This window comes from Gorilla gorilla, chromosome X (assembly GCF_029281585.2).
Source record: "Gorilla gorilla gorilla isolate KB3781 chromosome X, NHGRI_mGorGor1-v2.1_pri, whole genome shotgun sequence".
Taxonomy (NCBI): domain Eukaryota; kingdom Metazoa; phylum Chordata; class Mammalia; order Primates; family Hominidae; genus Gorilla; species Gorilla gorilla.
Window position 1 is genome coordinate 113,424,531 of NC_073247.2, and position 24,910 is coordinate 113,449,440.

General features: G+C 41.6%; 1 protein-coding gene across 42 annotated transcripts; it reads right to left on the reverse strand.

Moving 5' to 3' along the window:
- Nucleotides 1-9,961: 9,961 nt before the first annotated feature.
- Nucleotides 9,962-14,593, reverse strand: ARMCX2 (armadillo repeat containing X-linked 2). 42 transcript variants are annotated; one of them, XM_063702895.1, is made up of 7 exons: nucleotides 14,455-14,593; nucleotides 14,116-14,198; nucleotides 13,774-13,834; nucleotides 13,394-13,495; nucleotides 13,195-13,274; nucleotides 12,773-12,845; nucleotides 9,962-12,415 (listed from the first exon to the last, which is right to left on the reverse strand). In XM_063702895.1, the coding sequence occupies exon 7, from the start codon at nucleotides 12,285-12,287 to the stop codon at nucleotides 10,371-10,373; it is 1,917 nt and encodes a 638-aa protein (XP_063558965.1). In that variant the 5' UTR covers nucleotides 12,288-12,415; nucleotides 12,773-12,845; nucleotides 13,195-13,274; nucleotides 13,394-13,495; nucleotides 13,774-13,834; nucleotides 14,116-14,198; nucleotides 14,455-14,593; the 3' UTR covers nucleotides 9,962-10,370. The 42 variants fall into 42 exon arrangements, with proteins under 42 accessions (XP_063558965.1, XP_063558948.1, XP_063558952.1 ...); XM_063702878.1 differs by having other exon boundaries at nucleotides 13,164-13,274; XM_063702882.1 differs by having other exon boundaries at nucleotides 13,774-13,846.
- Nucleotides 14,594-24,910: the final 10,317 nt, after the last annotated feature.

Here is a 24,910-nt window from a genome sequence, read left to right on the forward strand (position 1 = left end):
ATCCCATTCTTTTTCTTTTAGAAGAAATAAAGAAAAAAAAAGCAAAAAAAAAGCAATACTGTTTTTACTGAATCCTACAAATGTTGATATTTAGTGTTTTTGTTATTATTCAGTTTTCAGTGTTTTAAAATTTCTATTATGCTTCCTTTTTTAACCCATAAACTACAAAAATGTTTTTTTTTTTAAAAATTTCCAAACATGATCGTAGGTGCTGGCTCACACCCGTAATCCCAGCACTTTGGGAGGCCACCCACCTTGGCCTCCCAAAGTGCTGGCATTACAGGCTGAGCCACTGTGCTCAGCCTCTTTATATATTTTGAGGTTATTTTATTAAATACTCACAAATTTATAATTTTTTGGCGAATATAACTTTTTGTCATCGCTTAAAAACTTTTATTGTGAAATAATTATATATTTACCTGTAATTGCAAGGATAATACAGACAGGCAGGAGGATCACATGAGGTTAGGAGTTGGAGACCAGCCTGGGAAACACAGAGAAACCCGTCTCTACCAAAAATACAAAAATTAGCCATGGAATGTGGCATGCACCTGTAGTCCCCACTACTTGGGAGGCTGAGGCGGTGTGATCCATTGAGCCTGGGAGGCGGAGGTGGCAGTGAGCCATGATCGCTCCACTGCACTCCAGCCCGAGCGACAGAGTGAGAACCCATCTCAAAATAATAAATAAATAAATAAAATAAAAATTTCAACAAGGAGGAGCTGGTACCATTCCTTCTGAAACTATTCCGATCAATAGAAAAAGAGGCAATTCTCCCTAACTCATTTTATGAGGCCAGCATCATCCTGATACCAAAGCCTGGCAGAGACACAACAAAAAAAGAGCATTTTAGACCAATATCCCTGATGAACATTGATGCAAAAATTCTCAATAAAACTGGCAAACCGAATCCAGCAGCACATCAAAAAGTCTCCACGATGATCAAGTGGGCTTCACCCCTGGGATGCAAGGCTGGTTCAATATATGCAAATCAATAAATGTAATCCAGCATATAAACAGAACCAAAGACAAAAACCACATGATTATCTCAATAGCTGCAGAAAAGGCCTTTGACAAAATTCAACAACCCTTCATGCTAAAAACTCTCAATAAATTAGGTATTGATGGGACGTATCTCAAAATAATAAGAGCTATCTATGACAAACCCACAGTCAATATCATACTGAATGGGCAAAAACTGGAAGCATTCCCTTTGAAAACTGACACAGGACAGGGATGCTCTCTCTCACCACTCCTATTCAACATAGTGTTGGAAGTTCTGGCCAGGGCAATCAGGCAGGAGAAGGAAATAAAGGGTATTCAATTAGGAAAAGAGGAAGTCAAATTGTCCCTGTTCGCAGATGACATGATTGTATATCTAGAAAACCGCATTGTTTCAGCCCCAAATCTCCTTAAGCTGATAAGCAACTTCAGCAAAATCTCAGGATACAAAATCAATGTGCAAAAATCACAAGCATTCTTATACACAAATAACAGACAAACAGAGAGCCAAATCATGAGTGAACTCCCACTTACAATTGCTTCAAAGAGAATAAAATACCTAGGAATCCAACTTACAAGGGATGTGAAGGACCTCTTCAAGGAGAACTACAAACCACTGCTCAATGAAATAAAAGAGGATACAAACAAATGGAAGAACATTCCATGCTCATGGGTAGGAAGAATCAATATCGTGAAAATGGCCATACTGCCCAAGGTAATTTATAGATTCAATGCCATCCCCATCAAGCTAACAATGACTTTCTTCACAGAGTTGGAAAAAACTACTTAAGTTCATATGGAACCAAAAAAGAGCCCACATTGCCAAGTCAATCCTAAGCCAAAAGAACGAAGCTGGAGGCATCACACTACCTGACTTCAAACTATACTACAAGGCTACAGTAACCAAAAAAGCATGGTACTGGTACCAAAACAGAGATATAGACCAATGGAACAGAACAGAGCCTTCAGAAACAATGCCACGTATCTACAACCATCTGATCTTTGACAAACTTGACAAAAACAAGAAATGGGGAAAGGATTCCCTATTTAATAAATGGTGCTGGGAAAACTGGCTAGCCATATGTAGAAAGCTGAAACTGGATCCCTTCCTTACACCTTATACAAAAATTAATTCAAGATGGATTAAAGACTTAAATGTTAGACCTAAAACCATAAAAACCCTAGAAGAAAACCCAGGCAATACAATTTAGGACGTAGGCATGGGCAAGGACTTCATGTCTAAAACACCAAAAGCAATGGCAACAAAAGACAAAATTGACAAATGGGATCTAATTAAACTGAAGAGCTTCTGCACAGCAAAAGAAACTACTATAAGAGTGAGCAGGCAACCTACAGAATGGGAGAAAATTTTGCAATCTACTCATCTGACAAAGGGCTAATATCCAGAATCTACAAAGAACTCAAAGAAATTTACAAGAAAAAAACAAACAACCCCATCAACAAGTGGGTGAAGGATATGAACAGACACTTCTCAAAAGAAGACATTTATGCAGCCAACAGACACATGAAAAAATGCTCATCATCACTGGTCATCAGAGAAATGCAAATCAAAACCACAATGAGATACCATCTCACACCAGTTAGAATGGTGATCATTAAAAAGTCAGGAAACAACAGGTGCTGGAGAGGATGTGGAGAAATAGGAACACTTTTACACTGTTGGTGGGACTGTAAACTAGTTCAACCATTGTGGAAGTCAGTGTGGTGATTCCTCAGGGATCTAGAACTAGAAATACCATTTGACCCAGCAATCCCATTACTGGGTATATACCCAAAGGATTATAAATCATGCTGCTATAAAGACACATGCACATATATGTTTATTGAGGCACTATTCACAATAGCAAAGACTTGGAACCAACCCAAATGTCCAACAATGATAGACTGGATTAAGAAAATGTGGCACATATACACCATGGAATACTATGCAGCCATAAAAAATGATGAGTTCATGTACTTTGTAGGGACATGGATGAAGCTGGAAACCATCATTCTCAGCAAACTATCGCAAGAACAAAAAACCAAACACCGCATGTTCTCACTCATAGGTGGGAATTGAACAATGAGAACACTTGGACACAGGAAGGGGAACATCACACACTGGGGCCTGTTGTGGGGTTGGAGGAGTCGGGAGGCATAGCATTAGGAGATATACCTAATGTAAATGACGAGTTAATGGGTGCAACACACCAACATGGCACATGTATACATATGTAACAAACCTGCACATTGTGCACATGTATCCTAAAACTTAAAGTATAATAAAAAAAATTTCAAATACATGGTTTTTAAAACATATTACCTTGTTATGTATTTCTATTCTAATTGCATTTTGGTCAAATAAAGTGATTATTATGACACTGATTCTTGGAAATTTGTTGAGATATGTTTTATGGCCAAATTCATGATCATTATTATAAACAGTCCCTCTATGCTTGAGAAGAAAGTGTATTCTCCTATTATTTGGTGCAGGATTTTGTGTACGTCCATTAAATCAGATTGTTGACCACATTGCTCAATATTCTATATCTTTACTATCAAGATATATTAATAGAATACTTTTTGTTCTCCTTATTCTTTAAATACTTTAGAGATGTTGTATGCTTTCGTGCGATTGTTGATTTGTTCATTTCTTTTTATAGTTCCATAACATTTTTCTTTATATATACATATATATGTTTTGAGATGGAATCTCGCTCTGTCACCCAGGCTAGAGTGCAATGGCGCCATCTCGGCTGACTGCTACCTCCGCCTCACTGGTTCAAGCGATTCTTTTGCCTTAGCCTCCTGAGTAGCTGAGATTACAGGCATGCATCACCACGCCTGGCTAATTTTTTGTATTTTTAGTAGAGGCGGGGTTTCATCATGCTGGCCAGCCTGTTCTTGAATTCCTGTGACCTGAAGCGATCCACCCGCCTCGGCCTCCCAAAGTGCTGAGATTACAGGCTGAGCCACTGTGCCCAGCCTCTTTATATATTTTGGGGTTATTTTATTAAATACTCACAAATTTATAATTTTTTGGCAAATTTAACTTTTTATCATCATTTAAAAACCTTTATTGTGAAATAATGATATATTTACCTGTAATTGCAAGGATAATACAGAGAGGTCTTCTGTACCTTTCTTCACAGTTTCCCCCAATGGCTACATCTTATATGACTGTAGTACAATATTAAAATGAGGAACTTGATACTGATAGAAAATGCGTCATATAGTTCTATACCATTGTATTACACCACCGCAATCAAGATACAGAACTATTCTATCCCCACAAAGATATCCTTTGTGCTACCCCTTTCTAGTGATACACACTATCCACCCCACCACCCCTAACACCTGGCAACCATGAATCTGTTTTCTATTTCTATAATTTTTTCATTTTAAGACTGTTATACAAGGAACTCAACTCAAGAGCAAAACCCCAAATAATTCCATTAAAGTGGGAAAACGATCTCAACAGACATTTCCCTAAAGAAGACATACAAATGGCCAACAGGTGTATGAAAAAATGCTCTACATCAGTAATTATCAAATAAATGCAAATCTAAACCAGAATGAGATATCAACTCACTCCATTTAGAATGGCTACTATCAAAAAGACAAAAAATAACATGCTGGCGAGGATGTGGAGAAAAGGGGACACTTATACACTGTTAGTGGGAATATAAATTTGTACATCCATTACAGAAAAGAGTACAGGGGGTTGTCAAAAACAACAAAACTGGAACTATCATCCAATCTAGCAATCCCACCACTGGATAGTTATCCAAAGAAAAGAAAATCAGTATATCAATGGGATACTTGCACCCCCATGTTTATTGCAGCACTATGCACAATAACCAAGATTTAGAAGCAATCTAAGTGTCCATCAATGGATGAATGGATAAAGAAAATATGTTACATATACAAAGTGTAATACTATTCAGCCATAAAAAGTATGAAATCCTGTCATTTGCAGCAACATGGATAGAACTGGAGGTCATTATGTTAAGTGAAATAAGCCAGGCACAAAAAGGCAATTGCATGTTCTCACTCACATGAGGGAGTCAAAAAAAGTTCATCTAATGGAGGTAGAGAGTAGAATGATAGTTACCTGAGGCTGGGAATGGGGCGAGGCGGGTAGCAGGGGATGAAGAGAGGTTGGTTAATGAGTACAAACATACAGTTAGATAGAAGAAATAAGTTATTGAGTTCGACAGCACAGCAGGGTGACTATAGTTAACAATAATTCAAAATAGCTAGAAGATTTGAAATGGTCCCAACACAAAGAAATGACAAATGGTTAAGGTGGTGGATATCCTGAATATTCTGACTTGATCATTACACCTTGTAGGCACATATCAAAGCATCATACGTACCCCACCAATACTACAATTATTATGTATCAATAACAAAGCAAAGCTAAAAGAAGAATGTTATAAAAATGGAATCATATAGTATGTGACTTTTTGAGATTTGTTTTCTTACTCAGTATAATGCCCTTGAGATTAATCTAGATTGTTGTATGTATCAATAGTTCATTCATTTTTATTTCCAAATGGTATTCCATGTTATGGATGTAACACAGTGTGTTTAATCATTCGCCCATTCTTTAACAATGTTTTTCCTTTAAAATCTATTTAGTCTCATATTTATTTGGCTATGCCAGCCTCCTTTTGGTTAATGCTTACATGGTATAACTTTCCCTATCTTTTTGCTTTCAAAATTTCTGCATGCTTATTATTTAGCATGTAGATGGTTTTCAAAATCCAGTTATATATATTTAACAAGTAAATTTAGCCGTTTTCACTTATTGTGATTACTAATACATTTGAACTATGTGCTTTCTATTTGTCTTCCTTTTTTGAGGCTTCACTTTTCTCATTTCTCACCTCCTTTTGGATTAAAAATATTTTCTCAAAGTGCATTTTTTCCTTTATTGCTCTAGATATTATACACTCTATTTCTATAATTTTAGTGGTTGTTCTTGAAATTTTACCATTCATATCTAACTTAAGTCTAGAGCTAATCAACATATTATCCATATATTAACAATAGGTGAGAACTCTAACTGCAATTAATGTGGACTGATCTAAACTATGTCCCCTAGTCAGGCACACTCAAAATCTAATTCTCTGGTTTTAATATTGAATTATCAACCTCATATTTTAAAATATCAACCTTGTATTTTAAAATACAAATTTCAGTGGGGGCATATGAGACAAATTGTTGTTTTTTTTTATATATAAGCGAAGCATAGTGGGAACTATTTTCAAAAATCCCAGAGAGGCTCAGTATTTGCCAGATTACCTATCCTGGTTACCAGTGTTTCCAGTTTCACTAAGGAAACCTGGTAAGTTGGTGAATTCAACTAATATTACAGTTAAGTAATAGAAAAGGTCAATTCCTAAACTTAGTCTTCAAGAGGTCTCTGACAGTCTTAACTGGAAAGGATTCTTGCAGTAGGATTCCTTGTTGTTTTATCTTTCACATTAAATTCCATATTCAAGCCTACTCATTGTTTTCACTGGAAGTTGTTCAGTGTCCCTAGATACAAATACCTGATCCCACTCAATTCCTCTTCCCCGTGAAATTGTTCTATAGGAGCAATTACCTTGTCACATAGAACTTTTGTCACAGGGAAAGCTCTCAATTAATTGTAGACTGTTTTCAACCCCAGATTGGGAAGGAAGTCTCATTTGCATTTTGCCCACCTCAACCCAAATATCCCATGATTTCTTGAGACTCTATTGCTTACTGCCCCATCTCTCGTCTTACTCTTAGTATGAGGCCTTTTCCTTAAGCACAAAAAGATAATTTAAGGAAATATATTGTGATAGATCTTACAAGGGAAAAATTCAATAACCTGGCCTGATAAAGGGTGGAAACAAATGCAGCTCCAGGAACTCCAAGAGTAGGAGTTTGTATCAATTTATCATTGTGCTCTGCCACTAAAATGACAGCCTTGTATCCTCAGTCCTTGCATTTATTGGGCCACATTCTTAAAAAGAGAACATGAATGTTTCTTGACCTGACTGTTTACCTAGACTAACAAATTAAAGCAAGGAAAGCAGGACTATTCAGTGCAAACAGTTGTGAGAACTGTACCCCTTCATATAGGCCCTGGACACACAATATAAAAGGTAAATACTATAGTACAGAATACCTAAGGAATGTTTCAACAGTCACATTTCAGGAATAATAGAATACTATATAGCTGATGCTCAATTCCTGGTACCTATTGTTATTATTTTACGAAGTTAAATCTTTCAAAGAGCTACTCTTTTAGGATTTAGCCACACCTGAACTACGCTCGTACTTTCACATGTGATATGATTTAAGGCACAAAAATTCAGACCTTAGGAAATAAAGCATTTCCCTATTGTGTGATTTGTAGCTTATTCGTTAGGCCAGACCACACATCTCCGTATGGGAATAGGTTTCACCTGAAGATTATGGAAGTTTCCACTGTTAATCAGAGCAGATAAAGCTGGTTAGACTACCTGAATAGTGAGGATCAAGCCAGGAGGTTCTGATGCATCCATCTTCCATATACGAACTCAAATACTACCTCTATCTTACCCCAGAAATACTTTTCCAGGACTGACATATTTTCAGGTTCTCCTTAGTAATGGTTCAAAAATTCTTGGGTCTAACCTCACTCAGGGTCATGTTGTTACCACAGCAATTGTATTATTTATTAAATAGCCATAGATTCGATGTCATATGGGTTACAATGATTACAGTAAAACTGAGTAAGAACAACATTAGGCCCTAGGGTCTTCTATCAGTTTTCTCCTAGGAGAAAAAGAAAAAAGGCCATCACCTCCATTATTATCACCACTGATCTCTTCAGAAAAGTCTTCAAGAGAAGCTGTCAAGCTTGAATTTGTGGATGCAAGTTTTACAAATTTCTAATTTTGCATAAAAGTTCAAATTTTATTGCTGGTGACAAATCCTGTCAGTTGTTTTTCTTTAAGTCTCACTTCATTCATTTTCAAGAAAATCTCTGCTAAATACCGAAGTCTGAAAAACCATAGTTTGTCTGCCAGTCATTCTTCAAGTAAAACTAATGTTCCATGAAAAAAGCAGCTAATTCAGTGCACAACTAAAATGATTATGCAAATATTTACCTTAGAGACAACCATTGTCCTAAGCTATGTGGCAGAAATGCTTTGTGCGTACTTCCTATTTCATTACACGGAATATTAAAAAGACTTGCACTCAATCATTGAGATTTTATCATATATAATTTTTATAAATAAGGACTATATTAAATACATTTTTAAATAAATTTGGATTTAAAAAAATTAGAGCGTGTGGTTCTAAAGAATGCAATCACTACTAGTATAGTATGGGGACACTGCCTTAATCCATGCTAAGGCACCAGCAGTTTTACCCACCAATGCTTTTGCACCATCAGTGCAAATGTCAACTCGGTGAAAACAGCAAATAACATGTTACTATTGTTTTGAAAATAGTTTTGACCTTACTGTTTCAGGGACCTGCAGTAGTCCATGGACTACACATTGAGAACCACTATCATACAATATGATTCCAATTTTATGAAAAAAATACACAGGGATGTATATAATAAACATATGAAAGAATTTTCACCCAGTTTTAATTGTGTGGACTTTTTGACTGATGCGACAGGCCCTTACATGTAGTTAATGTCTTTTCATGCCAATATAGAAGTATATCAGTTTTTAAAAAATGTATTTTTAATAGACAAACAAGAATTGTATATATTTAGGGGTAAACATGATATTTTGATATATGTATACATTGTGGAATGGCTAAAACAAGCTAATTAACATATGCATTTGCCCCATATAGTTATCTCTTGTGGTTAGAACACTTAACATCTACTCTTTCTGAAAATTTTAAGTATACAATATACTGTTGTTAACCATAAAGGGTGTCAGGAAAGCAGGCTGGGTTTGGAAAAATCTCTCGGACCCTCCCACTTTCTAATTGCTTCAGTGGGCCAGGGAGGAAAGCATACCTGTTCATAAGTGAACTTGGGAGTGGGGATGGGGACTCCCATCAAGGCCTCACCACTGTCCCTCTTCTAAAAGATGGCAGACCTAAACCTCTAACCCTAGGAAGCCAACCACTGCTCTGTGCCAAGAGTCATTCTTTCTGCCACACTGCTTTTTTCTCATCCCAAATGGTGACTCACTTTGTCATTGTGCCGTCTCCACATTTGCCCCCCAAATAGGGCTCTTCCCTGTCAGGACCTGCATGAGGTTATACAATTCTCCAGCTTTGTTGATCCACAGACAAACGTCAGGCAGCAGATCTTCGTCCTTCTTGTTTTGTTTTGTCTCTTATTATCATCATACACTAACAGTTCCCTTAGTTACCACCCCACTTCACCCCTCATCATCTCTTGCTTGGCTTATTATAGCTTTCTAACAAATGTCCAGTCTCCAACATAGCTCCAATCCATCTTTAATATTGCCACCAGATTATTTTTCCTTTAGTCAAAAATGTTCAGCGATTTGCATAATATGACAAGATATTATTTCAATATTTTGGCTTGGTGTTCAGGATCTTCCTCAAACTTTCCTCACTCTGAATTTTCACATTTATCTCTCATCATTCCTCTTCCCATGGCTTCCATTCCAAGCAAATTGGCTACCTTCCTATCACAGGCACAGATTTCTCACTTGCATGCCTTTCTCCAAAGCATTTCCCCCTCCTGGAATGCCCTTCTATGTTGTCCTTCAGGGTTCAGCTTAAATGCGCCCTTCCTCCTTGAAGCTTTCTCAGCAACCTCTGCTTCATTTAAACAGATAGTGTATATTTGACAGAGAGCATATGCCCAGGTACTGTTAGTAATCCTTTTGTATTTATTTATTATTATTATTTTTCATAGATCTTTGTATATATACTTTTGTATTTATGTACCTTATCTCTCCATCTGGGTTTTAAATTCAAGCATTATAACGACTTTTTGTCAGTTGAAACATACAACTTTATTGATGATACACAAATGAAGTCTTTGGTGGATAAATTCAAGTCAAAACAAATAATAGAACAGTAGGCCATTCATAACGGACAGGTTTACTGTCAATTCAGAAGAACCAGTAAAAATATTTCTATCCAAGAAGCACGATTAAACTCACAAATATGTTTTCAGTACAAGAGGTCTATTTATTTGGTATTCATAAAATGGTTCAGCTTAAAGCTGGTGACTGTCACAGATAACATCACTCTGGATGATACATTATTCAACACTGGCAGCTGAAAGGATCCCTTTACTATATGAGCAAGTGGAAAAGCAGTAACTTTCAATTTTCAACGCTTCCACACTGCAAAATCATGAAATTTCTTCAAGTCTTTTGACGGTACATAACCAATCAGAATTTGTTCACTAGTTTTATAACTTTCACTTTCACTAAGAGGTCATGGTGATTTGCTAAGGCTCTAATTTTCTTAACACACACTCCAGATGTAGTGCATAAGTAAAAAAGGGAACCTTTATTGAATTCTCTATAGTTAAACACTTCTGCTCTGAGATTGTCATAGATAATCTCAAATAGAGTAAGGGCATTAATAAGGATTTCTGATTCCACGTAAGAATTATAGAGGGAACTAAATGATGCTGGCACTTGGGTACTGAGAAGTTTCTTCAACATATCTGGATTTTCAGCAAAATTCGAAAGGATTTTCAAAATCTCAACCTTGATTTTTCCACCTCCCTGAGATAGCAAACGGAAAAAGTTTGCAATGGAATTGACAAGCAGGTGTTGGTAGTCATTAGTAATAGTCATGTTTGTTAGAAATTTTAGTCCAACTACTTGAACTGCTGAGTTCAGGTTAGAGGCCATGATATCATCCATCACTTTATTCATGTACACCTGAAGCCGGCCCTGATTTTCATAATTCTCACTCAGGTTATTCATGGCCATTAAGGCTTTTTCCTTAATGTGTGGATCAGTTTTGTTGATCATGTTTGCAATAATTGGGAGGCCTCCCAATTTGCGGATTGTCTCTTGATTGCATGAATAATTGGCATTGTTGCTCAGAGTGAGCAAAGCTACCTGTTGGATGAAAGGATCATCAGATTTCTGAAGCAAGGCAAGGACCTTCCTGAGATCGCGGACACCCAGAATCTCATCAATTTCATAAGGAAAGGGGCGCTTCTGCATGGCAACGGGTCTTCTTCCCCTCCCTCTGCGCTGGGTCTCGGGCTCAGAGTCTGAATCTGACTCTGTGTCAGTCCACCCGGACTCCCCTTCCTCAGAATCAGGGACCTCTGCCAGGAAAGCCTGTCCGCCATTAGCAGAGGCTGCAGCAGCTGCTGCAGCCCCATCTCCAGGACGGAAGCCCATCCCCAGTTCGTCTACTTCAACCTTGCTTTTCTTGCCCTTGCCCTTGCCCCCATTCCGGGACCTGGTTACACCCTTGCCTCCACCTTTGGGTACCGCTCCAGTCGCTGATGTGGCTTTAGGTATAGCCCCAGTGTGAGCCCCAGGGGTTGCTTTCTTGGCAGCTGATGTTCCAGGAACCACCGCTGTTCTAGGGGAACCAGAAGTTCCAGGAGACTCTGCAGCCCCAGTAGGTGCTGCAGCCCCAGTAGGCGTTGCAGGCACAGGAGCCTCAGCTGCCTCGGTAGGCGATGCCACCCCGGGAGCTTCAGCTACCTTGGTAGGTGCTGCTACCCCAGGACCCTCGGTCACCTGAGTGGGTGCTGCCGCTTCGGTAGGCACCACTGTCCCAGGAGGCACCACTGTCCCAGGAGGCACCGCTGCCCTGGAAGTCTCCGCTTCTCTGGGAGCTTCTGCCACTTTGGGAGCCCCTGCCATTGCAGGGGCTTCTGCAGCCCCAAGGGCCTCTGTCACCCCGGGAGGTGGTGCTATTGCAGAAGCCATTGCAGGCCCAACTACTGATTTGGCCTTAGGCCCAACCCCGGCTCCATCTGCCTCTTGGGCCTGACTGCCTGCCCCACTCTGAGCCTCAGCGCTGGATGCAGCTGGGGCCACTGCCTCAGCTCCAACTGTGTCCAGAGCAGAGGCTTCATCCTGGGCCCTGTCCTCTGCTTCAGCACGGACTGGGGTTGGGGGACTGAATCCTGACCCAAGGTCGATTGTGAATCCGGCTCTTAGCCCAGCTCTAGCCCTGGCTCCAGTTCCAGCCACAGCCCGGTTTTTGGGCTTGGCCATTCTCTTCTTGGTCTGGTCTCTCCCCCTGGTGTATTTGTAGACACAGTACCAGGCACCAGCCCCTATCACTATCCCCGCCGCTACACAGCCAGCATCCCGAACGCGGCTCATGGTGCAGCTGGGGTTATTCACTGATCCAGGGCGTGGAACTGGATTGCTTAAGGTTAAGGGATGCCTGCTCGTCCGGGTGAGGCTCTTCAGTTTAGGCTTACAAGTTCTGCTGAGGCTTAAGGCAGGGCCTAGGGGTAAAGGATAAAAATGAGGCTTAGGGCTCTGGCTCACTTCGTGTCTAACCGGTTCTACTTAGAGAAGAGTTTAGGGACACAATGCTTCGTTGGCGGGCTAGCACCCAGACACAGGTGTCAAGGCCTGTGTTTGCTGATTCACAGACCTAGTTTAACGTTTTCTACATCTTCAACCTTAGCCTGCTCTGCCAATGCCTACAACTTCCAGCATCTAAATGGAAGGACGAGAGGCAGTACAGACATGGGTAAAGCTGGTAGAGAGCTGGAAAAACAGTAGAGATCTCAGATTCTGCTATGATGCCCCACCCCCTACCCCCAAGGTCCCTACATGGTGCTCATACACATACCAACCTTCTGGGATCAAGAGCAGTTTGCTTTTTTCCACTGTAGCTGCAGTTGCACAGAGCCCAAAAGGAAGACAGACCTGAGGACAGATCAGAAAGGGCGTTTTTGAGCCTTTGGTGGAAGAATTCTGGTTCTTTTCCTGATTTGGACCCCTGTGGGTCAAAGGTTTTCCCCCCTCAGGGATCCTCTTTTCCTCTTCAGCCTCTCCTCCCCCAAATATTAACTAAGGCAGATGCCGCGCCCCTTTCTCTGCACCAAAAAGAAAGGGCCTGGGGCAAGGGTGTCTTTGAAATTAAAAGAGAGAAGATGCAGGAGGAGCCTCTGGTCCCATACTCTACTCTTGTCTCTGCCACACCCACACCAGGGGGCCCCAGACAATTCCAACCCCAGCACTGACCCTCCAAAGATTCAAGGCTGTTTCTCCTTACTTCAGTTCAGTTAGAGCTTCATCCTAAGGACAGACTGAAGTGCAGAAATATAGAGACTGTCGACGTTAGACAATGAAAGCCTGGTGGATGGATCAGCATCCAGGACAAGGGTCTCAGTAACTGCCTTTTCGTGTTTGCACATCAGAATGTCAAATGATTCTACCTCTCAATTCAACTCTTCTCACCCCACCCCTCCCACCTCAATCCTCCTGCGCAGGCTCCCCAGGCACTCAATCCCTCCTTCCGCTTTGCCCCGCCTCCGTCCGCCATTTCTCCGGGACACACCGCCACACCCCTTCTCCTGCAACGAAGCGGGAGGGGAGCGGGGCGAGGGTGCAGCAAAAGCTGGATGGGACGCGGTATGGGGGACTCCTGCCAAACAATTCAGTGTTCCCCTCCCAGGATCACCCATCTTTCGCTCCCCAGCCCCTAGGCCTAGCGTTAGCCTGCAGAAGAGGGGCCTCAACGTCTGCCTTTTCGGGTTCAGGGTCGAGATTTTCCACGATTTCTCTGCTATGTGCTCTACCTCCCACTTCCCACAAATCCCCCCAACAACCGCCATTTCTCCCGCCTGCATACCCGAATTCCTTTTCCAGGACTGAAAAGACGGGGGGTGAACGGCTGTGTGGGCCGGAGGTGTCTGGAAAGCAGTCTGCGAGTTAACAAGGCGGTTTAATACCAGATTCTCTCAGGGTCCGCCCCCCCCCCCCACCTCCCGTGAAGCCCAGACAGCGCCAAACCCGCCACCTCTCCAACAGCAGCTGGTACACCCATTTCCCAGCACTCCCAAATCACAGAGGGTCGGCTGGGGGATGGGAGGGTGCGGGGGCGGTGGTGGGGAAAGTCAGGGTGGGAGTGTGCCGCCCAGATTGTTACCAAATTGCATGCCCCACCCCCGCCTCATGGTTACCCTTTCCCAACCTCCCTGCTGGCCTTCTATGCGCTGCCACGTTTATTTCTCTTCCCTCCTCCTCTCAAAACAGGACGGGATGTGGGGTGCGGGCCTGAATATTATAAACAAAACCAAAAAACACTGGCTGGAAAGGAAGTAAGCGGATTCTTCGTAAAGTCTATCAAAAGTCTTTTCGTTTCCCCCTCCCCCTTTCCCCGCCGCCCACCAAAATGAGCCGCGTTTGAGCACCTCAGGTCTGGAAAGCCGGCCAGGAGTGGGGGAGACCGAGGCACCCGCGGCCTCCGACTCCCGCATCCCTAGATTACCCCTATTCAGGGGTCCCAGACTGTGCCCACCCTCACACCCACCTGCCCGAATCTGGGGGAATTTTCTCCTCCTCCTCCTCGCCTGGGTTAAACGCACGGCAGCGAGCTGCGCAATAGAGTTGGTACCCAGAGGAGGACGGAGAACGACGGTCAGGGCTTTAAGTACCTTTGCCCACGTCAGCTCCTGGTCACGTGAGGGCTGCATCGCCAGTAAGCTTGGGTCCCCAATTTCCACTCCCACCAAGAGTACGAGCCCCCTCCTTTACTTCCATTCCCATCTCACCCCACCACATCAGGTCCTGTCACTCATTTTTTTGTCTTTGTAGTCCTGGAGGCCTAAAGTAGCCCCTTCTCCCTGCTTTCACAATTTGCCTTTCTCTGGTTACCTGGGAGGGGCTGCATCTTCTCGGAGGGCTACTGAAAATTTTTACTTTTTTGTTGGGGAATTGTTTCATCCTTTCCTGGGCTACTGGACACTCTTCCATCGCTCCACCTCTAGTTCCTCAGCCCCTAGTCCCCAGGATTTTCCTTGCAGGTTGACTCCCTGTTCCAGTATAGCTAAGGGGCAGAGTGTCAGAAAGGAGACAAGGAGTGGGAGTGGGGTCTGTATTTCTCAAATACTTCTGTTTTGTTTTCAAAACTATCATCATGCTTTATTTTTATAGTAAGAAAATTCAGTAAAACAAGAATGCAATGTGGGAAGTAGCAACAAAAAAAGGGTGGGCATGTTTTGTAAAGAAAAAAGGTTTCCTGCGTCCATTGGAAAGCACCATTAATTTTGGTTAATTTTTACCGAATAGAACATGAATTCTTTTGGCCACATAGGAAATAGTTTTTAAAATATGCTAAGGTATTTGAACATCTAAAATGGAATATTTCTCAATAAGATAAGCATATTTCCATGTGATCTGTAAATTGATCCACAGAGAGATGTTCAGTTTTTCAATCTTGTTTATTTTGGACAAGTAATACGCTACTTTTTTCTCCTTCTGGGACAGCTTTTAAGTTGCATAAATAAATGATCCTGTCTGGTCCTGTTAGAGAAACACATTTATTTAATATTCCCAAACCATTGCTGACTGCTGTGTGTGAACCTCCTGTAATTTGATGGCTGTAACCATGACAGTTTTGAACACCTGTCTTCGGATTAGGTTCCAGTTAATGATTCAACTCTGGGCAAAAGGAAGAGCTGTGAGGCCAAGGAAACTGAGTGTGGTGGGTGCAGAGTGGTCAAATCCTCCCTGCCCTGTCAAGAGGAGGAGGGAGATGCTGTCTCTCTACTCCCTCCCATATGCCAGAGCCGCTCATCTCCTGCATTCAGGTACCTGGCTCAGTTGCTCACACCCAAAATATATCCGGACAAGTGACCAAGATGCAGACCTGGTTAAATGTCTTTGGCTCCTTCTGTCCCTCCCCCAAGTTCCCAGAGGAAACCCACTGATGCATAGAAAGGATTGCTGTTCTCACCTGACCCTGCAGCTGACGATTTGTGAAACCTGTGATTTCACAAAAAGGTTTTTGTGATCACACAAAAAGTGATTGTTGGGGGAAGTTCCCAGGCCTGACTGCTGTCTGTCCTTATTCGTGGTTACCAGTGAACTTTGCTCCAAACACTGCTACTACCACCTGGCCTAAGAGATGCATCCTCCTGGGCCTCTCACTTCTGGCCTCCTTAGCTCCAGGGGACCTAGGAAGAGTCTAGCCTTCCTGCAAGATTACTGCCTGCCAGTACACATCCACCTTGGTGCCCTCTCAACCAAATGTATGCCCAGGGAACAATCCCCACTGATGAACCCAGAGTAGGTGTTCTCACCCGGTCAACTCTGTAGACCACCTGAAATTGCATTCACCTGCAAAGCTTTGTTTGGGATTATATGTGTGGTTAAATGCATTTTTTTCAGGAACAGAGATCACTGACCTCATCAGTTTCTCAAGGGGTTTGTAACCCCCGCCCTGCAAAAAATTAAGAGCTAATACAATGGCCAAGAGGGTCTGTGTTATATATATATAATAGTCCAGATTAGGAATCTTGTATTTTGTTCTGGTAATACAAGTATTATATATTAGTGGTTAAAAATATTCAAAACAATAAGGAAATATATAAAGTATACAGGGGAAGAACCTTTTGTTATCTTTTCCACTCCCAGCCACTGTCAACAGTTTCCAACTTTCTTTTTAGACACATTAGTAGTGCGTTTGTGCTTATTAATCAAGTTCCAAATTTTTGTGATCTGTCTTATTAATTCTAATTTAAAGTGATACCTTTGGTTTATCTTGGTATTATATATAATCATTTGTAAATGATGATTTTTCATTTCTTCCTTTCCAGCATTTATGCCCCCTTTTCTTTCTTCTTCTGCATGAGTCTTTCTTGGTTAAATTAGACATAAACGAAAATATCCTTAACCTGATGAAGAATATATCAGAAGTTCTTCTGATCTGGCAGATTCGTCCCTCCCTGTGGTCTACCAAGATCACAGAACTTAATGACTGGCATTGACTAGAACTTCCTTATGAGCCTCCTGATCTTGTTCTTGAAGACAGTGGGAATGCCTCTTTTGTTTCATTATTTAGTATAACTTTTGTTGTTTGTGATTGATGTATTTTCTTTTTTTTTCAAGGCTAATTTCACTTATGTTTACCAGTCCCTCTCTTTCTCTCTGTTGCACGTGCACACACACACGTAGTACAAAGAAATACTATCAGTGAATGGAGGCAAGTCATTAAGTTCTGTAATCTTGATAGTCCAGAGAAAGGGATGAATCTGCCAGATCAGAAGAGCTCCTGATATCTTCTTCATCAGGTTAAGGATATTTTCTTTTATATCTAATTTAATTCATCTAAGAACGACTCATTAAATTACGTATAATTCTTTACTACATAAATGAAGTTCCCTCCTATTCCTATTTTACTTTTTTTTAAATTAGGAAAGGTGACTTATTTTATCAAATGCTTTCATTATGAGGTTTCTTTTCTTCTTTGGTTTGCTGTTGTCAGGAATGATGTAGACTGGCCAGTCTCCCTGTCACTCTTCTCTTCCTATAGTTTATTCTCAACATATCCAGACACATGTCCCTTGTTCAAACTCCCCACCCACTTCCTGTGTTGTTTAGAGGAAATATAAATGTCCTTATTATAACTGACAAGGCCCTACCCTGTTCAATCTTACTACTTTTCTGCCTAATCTACTTCTCTCTCTCTATCTAACTCACCCTACTCAGTCATCTTGGCTTTCTTGATGTTCCTGGAATATACTGGACATGTTCCCTTTACAGAGCCTTTTCAGTTGCTTGTCTCCTTACCTGGGATGTATTTCCACCCCACATCACCACACTTAGTTAGATCCCTCACAGACTTCAGATCTTTACTCAAAGGTCACCTTTTTAGTGAGTCCTTCCTTGGTCACCCTTTCTAAAAGTTCATCCCATCTTGACTTTTCATATCTTCTTTCCTGCCATTTATTTTTTCTTTAGTACTTATTAATAACAATATACTATATGTTTTATCTTGTTGGTTGCTTGTCTCTTTCACTAGAAAGTAAGAACTATGAGGTTAGAAATTTAGGTCAGCTCTATTCACCGCTGTAACCACAGCATCAAGAACAATGCATGGCATGTAGTACCTGCTTAGTACACATGTTGAATAAATGAATAAATGAATGAATGGCTTTCCAACACTCAACCACCTTTACACTCCAGAAAAAAGCCTAGTTGGTTCTGGCATATCATCAGATTTGTAAACTCTCAAATGAGTGATTACCTAATCAGGATGTTGTCATGGGACAAGATGTAGAAAACTTAAGATTGCTTTGAGTGACGTGTGCAGAACTCATTATGCAGTGAGAATTATTGTTTATGATATATGCCATTTAATAAAAGTGAATCATTTTTCTTGAATGGAAATAGTTCTTTAACATTTTTCAGTAATAAAAATGCATGTTTGTATAACAAAGAATAGAATGGTGTTAACAAGAAAGTAACAGAATCCATTCCTACTGTTTCCTTTCCTGACACTCCCTCCCTCATCTTCATTTCCAGGTATTTTCAGGACTGCAGAGATGAACATTACTGAGCCCAAATAGAAGTGGTGAAGGGAGCAGAGAAGAGGATGGGCCCGTTTCCCAGAGAAGTAGAAATGACCAGTAGCTCAGGAGAAGATGCTGTTTCTTCCGGTAATCAGAGAAAGGTGACACTTTTGTTGTGTGCGCGAAGACTAAAAAGAAAACGAGTGACAGTCCCCTGCATGGTGGAGGTGGTGGGAGGGAAGGCGGGGAGTGAGGGGCCTTGCAAATAATGGGAGGGGAAATTTGGGACCCAGACTCACCAGTGACGTGGCTTCATGTGACCAGGAGCTGACATGCTGGTGTGTTGGTCCAAATAGCGGTTCCTGCTCAGCTACCAGCTCCCTGTTTCCTTAAAGGTGGTGTGACTGTGGCCAAAGAAGGTGGAGGAGGACAGGGAGGAAACCCATCCAGATCCTTGTAGGTTGGTGTGAAGGTGGGTGTTGATTGGAGACTCCTGAAGTCCAGGTAGAAGGGAGCAGCACAATTTTCAAGTTAGGAGGCACTTCTCTGTTTCCCCAAGGGGACAACCCGAACCCAGGCTTGTTCTCATTTTGTCACTTGTCAAAGGCAGGGCAGTGTCAGCAGCAGAAATGGTTGACATTGGTGACTTGAGGAGGTGGAGGGGAGAAAGTGGTTATCATGTAGCAGAGCGATGGAGGACTGTGAAATAAGAGACAGGCTTGACAACCTGGATTCTGAACAGGGAAAGGTCTGGGTCTGGACCTACATTCAGATGTTGGTGCATCCACTGAGCACTAAGTCCGAATTGTCTTCTCTTTGTTCTTGTCTGGTTTTCGCTTCCGTCTGTCTGTGTCTGCTGCTCTGTCCATCAGTGGTGGGTTTTCCACGCAAAAGGAGGAGAAGCTAAAAGCTTCATTTCCTTCCTCCTTCCCCTCCCCCTAAACACTCAGTCCCTACATCCAACTTGATTGAAGCTTCAAACTCCTGCCCTCAATGTGTTCTCACTAGCCTAAGGGAGCACCCCTGAGACATTCACAGTGCTGTAGAATGGGCCGAGCTTAGAACTCAGACTTGATGGCAGTGGGACTGGTGATTCGGGCTGGTGCCTCGTACTACATATACTGACTGGCCTGTGGTAGACAGCAGAAAAAGAAGAGACCAGCTGATTTGAAAAACAATAATCACGTCTACAAAAGTCTAGAAAATACAGAAAACTATAAGAAATAAAATAAAAATAAGCCACCAATAATTACCACTCCTTGTCTTTCCTCTCTAAGAATGTGGTTGTGTGTATTTAACATTATTGCAGTCATAATATATGTTGCCCTGAAATTATTATTTTTTCGGGTGCATTGCAGGGTATTACTTTTATTAGTTAATGAAAATGCTTCATAAACATCCTATTAATTAATGTTTCATAATAACAAAGCATAATAATCATAACCTTACCCTTTTGCTGCCTTTCATGAAGCAGGTATGAAACTTAACTCATGTGTGAAAGAATTATTAAACATCTTTATTTTTGTAAAAAAACCCAGTCCTCTGTAGATTCCAGGATGGCAAAACATCCTATCACATGGATTTGGAGGTGGTGCCAGGTCCCTGGGGTTACCCATTACCAAGGTATTGGGGACTGTCTTTCTATACTTGTTATAGCTGTGAAACGGATCATCCATGTTTCCATGAGTTTCCATGAGCCTTTCAGTGGGCCAGTTAAGCAGCTTGTGTGACATGCTTGGCATAGAGGGGACAGGAATTTGGTGAGATTGGGCATCCTGGATAGGACTCAGCCTCCAAGGTATATCACATGGCCATCAGCATTGAATTTCTACTCTGTTCTCTAGGTTGCTGGGGAGCAGGCCAGAGGTCCCATCTGCTGAAGGAATTCAAAGGCCCCTTTCTTTTCCCCTTCAGTAGTGGTGGTGAGGCATTTTCTTTTTAGTGTGAGGGAAATCTTTCACTCCTCGAACTCTGTTCTTCACAGTGGACTTGGATTTCTGGGAAATGAACTCTGGGAAGTCCTGACGTAAACTTTCTCTGAGGCAAGGAAGTGCAGAGTTAGCTTGACTGAGAAAGGGAAAGTGGAAAATGTAAACAGACACAGAGATGAAATATAAATTAGTACCCTGGTGTCTTAAGTGGGGTTCCCTAGAAGCAGAACCAAGAATGGGGATTCTTGTGAAAGTGGTTTATCGAGGGAGTATCCTTAGATGAAACCTATATGGAAGTAAAGGGAGCAGCATAGGACAGGGGAAGAAACTAAGCATAGATATAATCCAGCTGAAATCTAGCCTCAGCCTGAGCCCAGGGGGACTGTGGAACGTGAAGGGCACCAGGGAAAGAACACACCTTGAGACAAGGGAGCCAGGCTTTTATACCCACTGATTGCAAGACAGGATGCATGAGTGGGTGGCGGGCGGTGGGGCGGGGTGTGGGGGACGGGGCGCGGTGTGGGGTGAGAAGAGAGAGGTTTTAATTCCTCAGGTTTTCTAGACATAGTGGATCTGACAAGGGCAAGAGTACAAATCTTCAGCAGCCAACACTCACAGCAGCTAGGAGATGGATGCACTGGCCCAATGAGTGGAATCTGGACAGGGCATCAATAGCGTCCACTATAACTAGCCAATCTGCTTTCTAGCAGTGAAAATGTACTTCCTATCTATGTGTCCCACCCCCACCAGGAGGCCTTAATTTCAGCGTTACTAGCTGTAGAATCTCTTCATGTGTTCAGTCTACTAGGAAATGACCAACTTCTCCATTAACAAAAGAAAAAGAAGAGAATGCTTGTGCTTCTCTAATCTTCTAGTGGTTGTCTCAGAAATACCACCCTCAGAGGCTAGTTTTCTCTCTTTAACCTAGAATCAAATCTTCTCCTTCAGTGTATACATTTCAGAAAAGGACTACATAACATGTAATTTAGCACTTAGTGAAAATGTGTTCTGCTTGTAATGACATTAAAGGCCAGTACAAAGTTTGAGGGAAATTTAGACGTAGGATGATTGGCTCTGGATAATTTAAAACAGATTTTGGCAAGTGTTAAAACGACCATCATAAAACTTGCCTCTGAATTTCTTTAAATTAGTGAAGAAGTTGCTAAAGGAAAGGCAGACATCATTCACTTAATTCAATCCAAGGTGAGCCAAGCAAAGATGGAAGGGTATCATGGCAAAGGGAGCTTGCCACCCTGACAAATGGACTGCCCATTAATCTAACATCCATATAGTAGCCTTGGGCTCTTGGGGATAGAAGGTGCCTTGGAGGAATATAAACTTTGAGCTTCCATATTGCTAATATGGAAGAAAAATTAGCCTTATTTATTTTTGTGGTTCCCTCACTCATTGAGTGTTGTCAAAATTTGGGAGCCAAGATATCAGAAAAGCAAGCCCTTCCACAAAGGTTATTGCTGAGACACATATTGTCCCAGATTGCAAACTCATTTCGGGCTTAATGGCTCTGGTGCTTCTGTGCTGTGCTAGAGGAACAGCAATCTTTGTCAAAGCTGGAGTTGCTAGGCTTAGGATCCAGTCTCCCTGGTGCATTTCATGGCTGTCCTGTCTGGGGCTTGCAACATCTTTGAGACACTGTTGGAGTAGGGCACAGGTATCTCCTTATCTCCTTATTTAGGAGCCCTCCGTTGCTTCATCCTCACTAACCCTGTCCCAGAACAGAGGAGGGTTTTTTGTTGTTGTTGCTGCTGCTGTTGTTGTTTGTTTTTTAACAGGGGGAAAATTCCTGTCTTTTAAAACACAAGTTATCTCGCTCAACTTCACAGATAAGGCCGGAAGAGAATAAGTAAATTAACCAAGACTCTATAGACATTGCTGGGTCATTAAATACGTTTTTTCTCATTTTAAAAGTATGTATCCAGTTAAAATAATTAAATACTGAGAAACAGTACTATTATTCACTTTACTCCCCTCTCCTGTCCCCAACCAGTTTCATTTGTAATTAAAAGTTATACCTTCTAACACTGTAATATAACTAAATATTATAGAACATTATAGGATAAGATGTGAGAGTCTACAGAAAATGTCTCCATAACAAAGGTTCTCAATTCTCAGCTAATTGCCGACTTTATTCAATATAAGCATTTCTTTCACAACTATGTTTTCATAATTCAAACTGGATACAATGTAATTGATCAATAAGAAGACCTAATTTGCATTGTGCAAAGAGTAGTTGGTAATAATGTCATCAAAACCAGAAGCCATTATCAGTTGCGTTTAAAGCAAAAAACCTTGAGACACACCACAAGATGCCTTTCAGTTTTGTTTATCGTAACAGTGGGTGATAAATGTGATAAAAATTGATAAGAATGTGTAAGAAGCTTTATGTTAGTTATAGAGCTCAGGGTGATAAGGAAAATAAAAGACATCACTCGAGCAAATATTTCTGAATTTGTTCACTGAAGTCTGTTTTATAGTTACACACTTACAGGTCTAATAAAACCTTTATTATTGAAATTTCTGTAGAAAACATAACTTTGTTATTGCAAGTTGCAACTTCTCTGGACCTTAATTTCACTTTCTCAACTGAAACAAATGTTTTTAGATGGGAATTTTGAAAAATGTCGGTTTCTTTGAAATGCAAATACTGCCTTAGAGGAGAGCAGGGTGTACTTGTGAATCATGTGAACCATTAAGTAACCATGACAATCCTGACTACTAAGTGGAGAAGTGCCTTTCTGTTATCTAGATCTACGGCCCCCAAGGAATTTGAGACTCCATAAACATGTTTTTCGCCTATTTTAGTTTTACTTTAAAGGGTGAGTCTAGAATTGGTTCACTGGCTGACCATACAATAAAAATCAAATCAAGAAAAATTTGGGGACTCCAAACCAATCTCCTGTAATATGTGCACTTCCCATATTATATGTTGCAGTAGATCAGATGGTATCTTGGGAAAAGGAACTCAAGCACCTGAATCAACACCCAGAAATGCCTCATCAATCTCACACTAACCCTGTGGCTTCCCACTCCTCTAGAAAGTACAACATTTATTATAAATCAGGGAGACAGTATGCTTCTTAGGCACTCTTCTTTCCTCCTAATGCCTGGCATAAAACTCTAGGGTTGCAGTCTCCAGATTCTTTTGGAGCATGAATAATAATAATAATAACTAATGTGATGAAGCTTTCCATGAGCTATTTCAATCTTCACAAAATGTCACTGGAAATGGTATGAGTTTAGAGATGAGGAAATGGAGATGCAGAGAGGTTAAACAACTTTGCCAGCGTGCATACGGCTAGAAATTAGTGAAGGTAGTCTGAACTGTGCTCTTCACCACTGGATTATGCTGCCTGTTAAGGCCAAGAGCCCTCAAAAGCCTAAAGAATAGAAAGGTAGTAAAGAATGGCAACCCCTAGGCTGCTCTACCCCCAGAAACAAAGACACACTGTTAGCAGGACCCCACCATGGTAAGGAAATAAATGATGTTGCCTCTGGGGGATTGCAAAAGTCCTCCATCTTTTCCACAACATATGAGAAGCTTTAGGCACCAGCTGTCTGTGCCTTACAGTTTTCTCTGTTTCTCATTTCTTTTCCCCATTTTCATAGTTGGATTTCCTCTAGCCAGCTGATCCTCCCTCGGGGTTCTGAAAGCTGATGACACCCACAACTTCTCCCAGTGCAGGCCTCACACCTGAACTCCAGATCCATATGATCAACTGGTCACTGAAGAGCTCCCTTTGGGTAACTCACAACCTCCCACAACTCAACTTTTCTCAACCTGAACTCCTCCACTTTCTCCTCAAATACCCGTTTCTCCTCCCCTTCCTCCTCTTCTTCCTGCTCCTCCTCAAGGGGTTCTCACTCTCCATGACGGACACCATCAATGCGCCTCACTGGCCAAGCCAGACTCTCTTCTCTGCCTCACCCCCACATCCCATCTGCTATTGTCTGAAGGTTGGTGCCTCCCCAAAATTCACATGTTGGAACCTAATAACCAGTGTGATAGTATTAAGAGATGAGGCCTTTGAGAAGTAGTTAAGTCAGAGGAAAGCTCTACCCTCATGAATGGGATGAGTCCCCTTAGAAGAGAGGCTGGAGCAAGCTCCCTTAGCCCATTCTGTCATGCGAGGACACAGTAACAAGGCACCATCTATGAAGCAGGGGAACCCTCACCAGATACCACATTTGCTGGCACCTTGGTCTTGGACTTCCCAGCCTCTAGAACTGTGAGTGATGTATTTCTGTTGTTTATAAATTACCCAGTGTAAGGTATTTTGTTATAGCAGCCCCAGCGGACTAAGACACCATCCATGTACCTCTGAGATGTCTCTCATCAGTCCACTCCTACCAGATGCCACTCCTGCCTACCTTGCCCAGGCCATCTCCCTTCTGGATATCTGCAGCAGCCTCCTCTGCTGTGGGGTGGGGGTGGGGACAACTCTAATACACTGTAGCCAAAGACACCTTCCTAAAATCTGAATGCTTCCATGTCTGACTGAGAACATCTCAATGTCTGGCTTCCCAA

What these genes read in the sequence shown, in the direction of transcription:
- ARMCX2 (XM_055376597.2), bottom strand. Translation starts at nt 12,287, where the DNA reads ATGAGCCGCGTTCGGGATGCTGGCTGTGTAGCGGCGGGGATAGTGATA.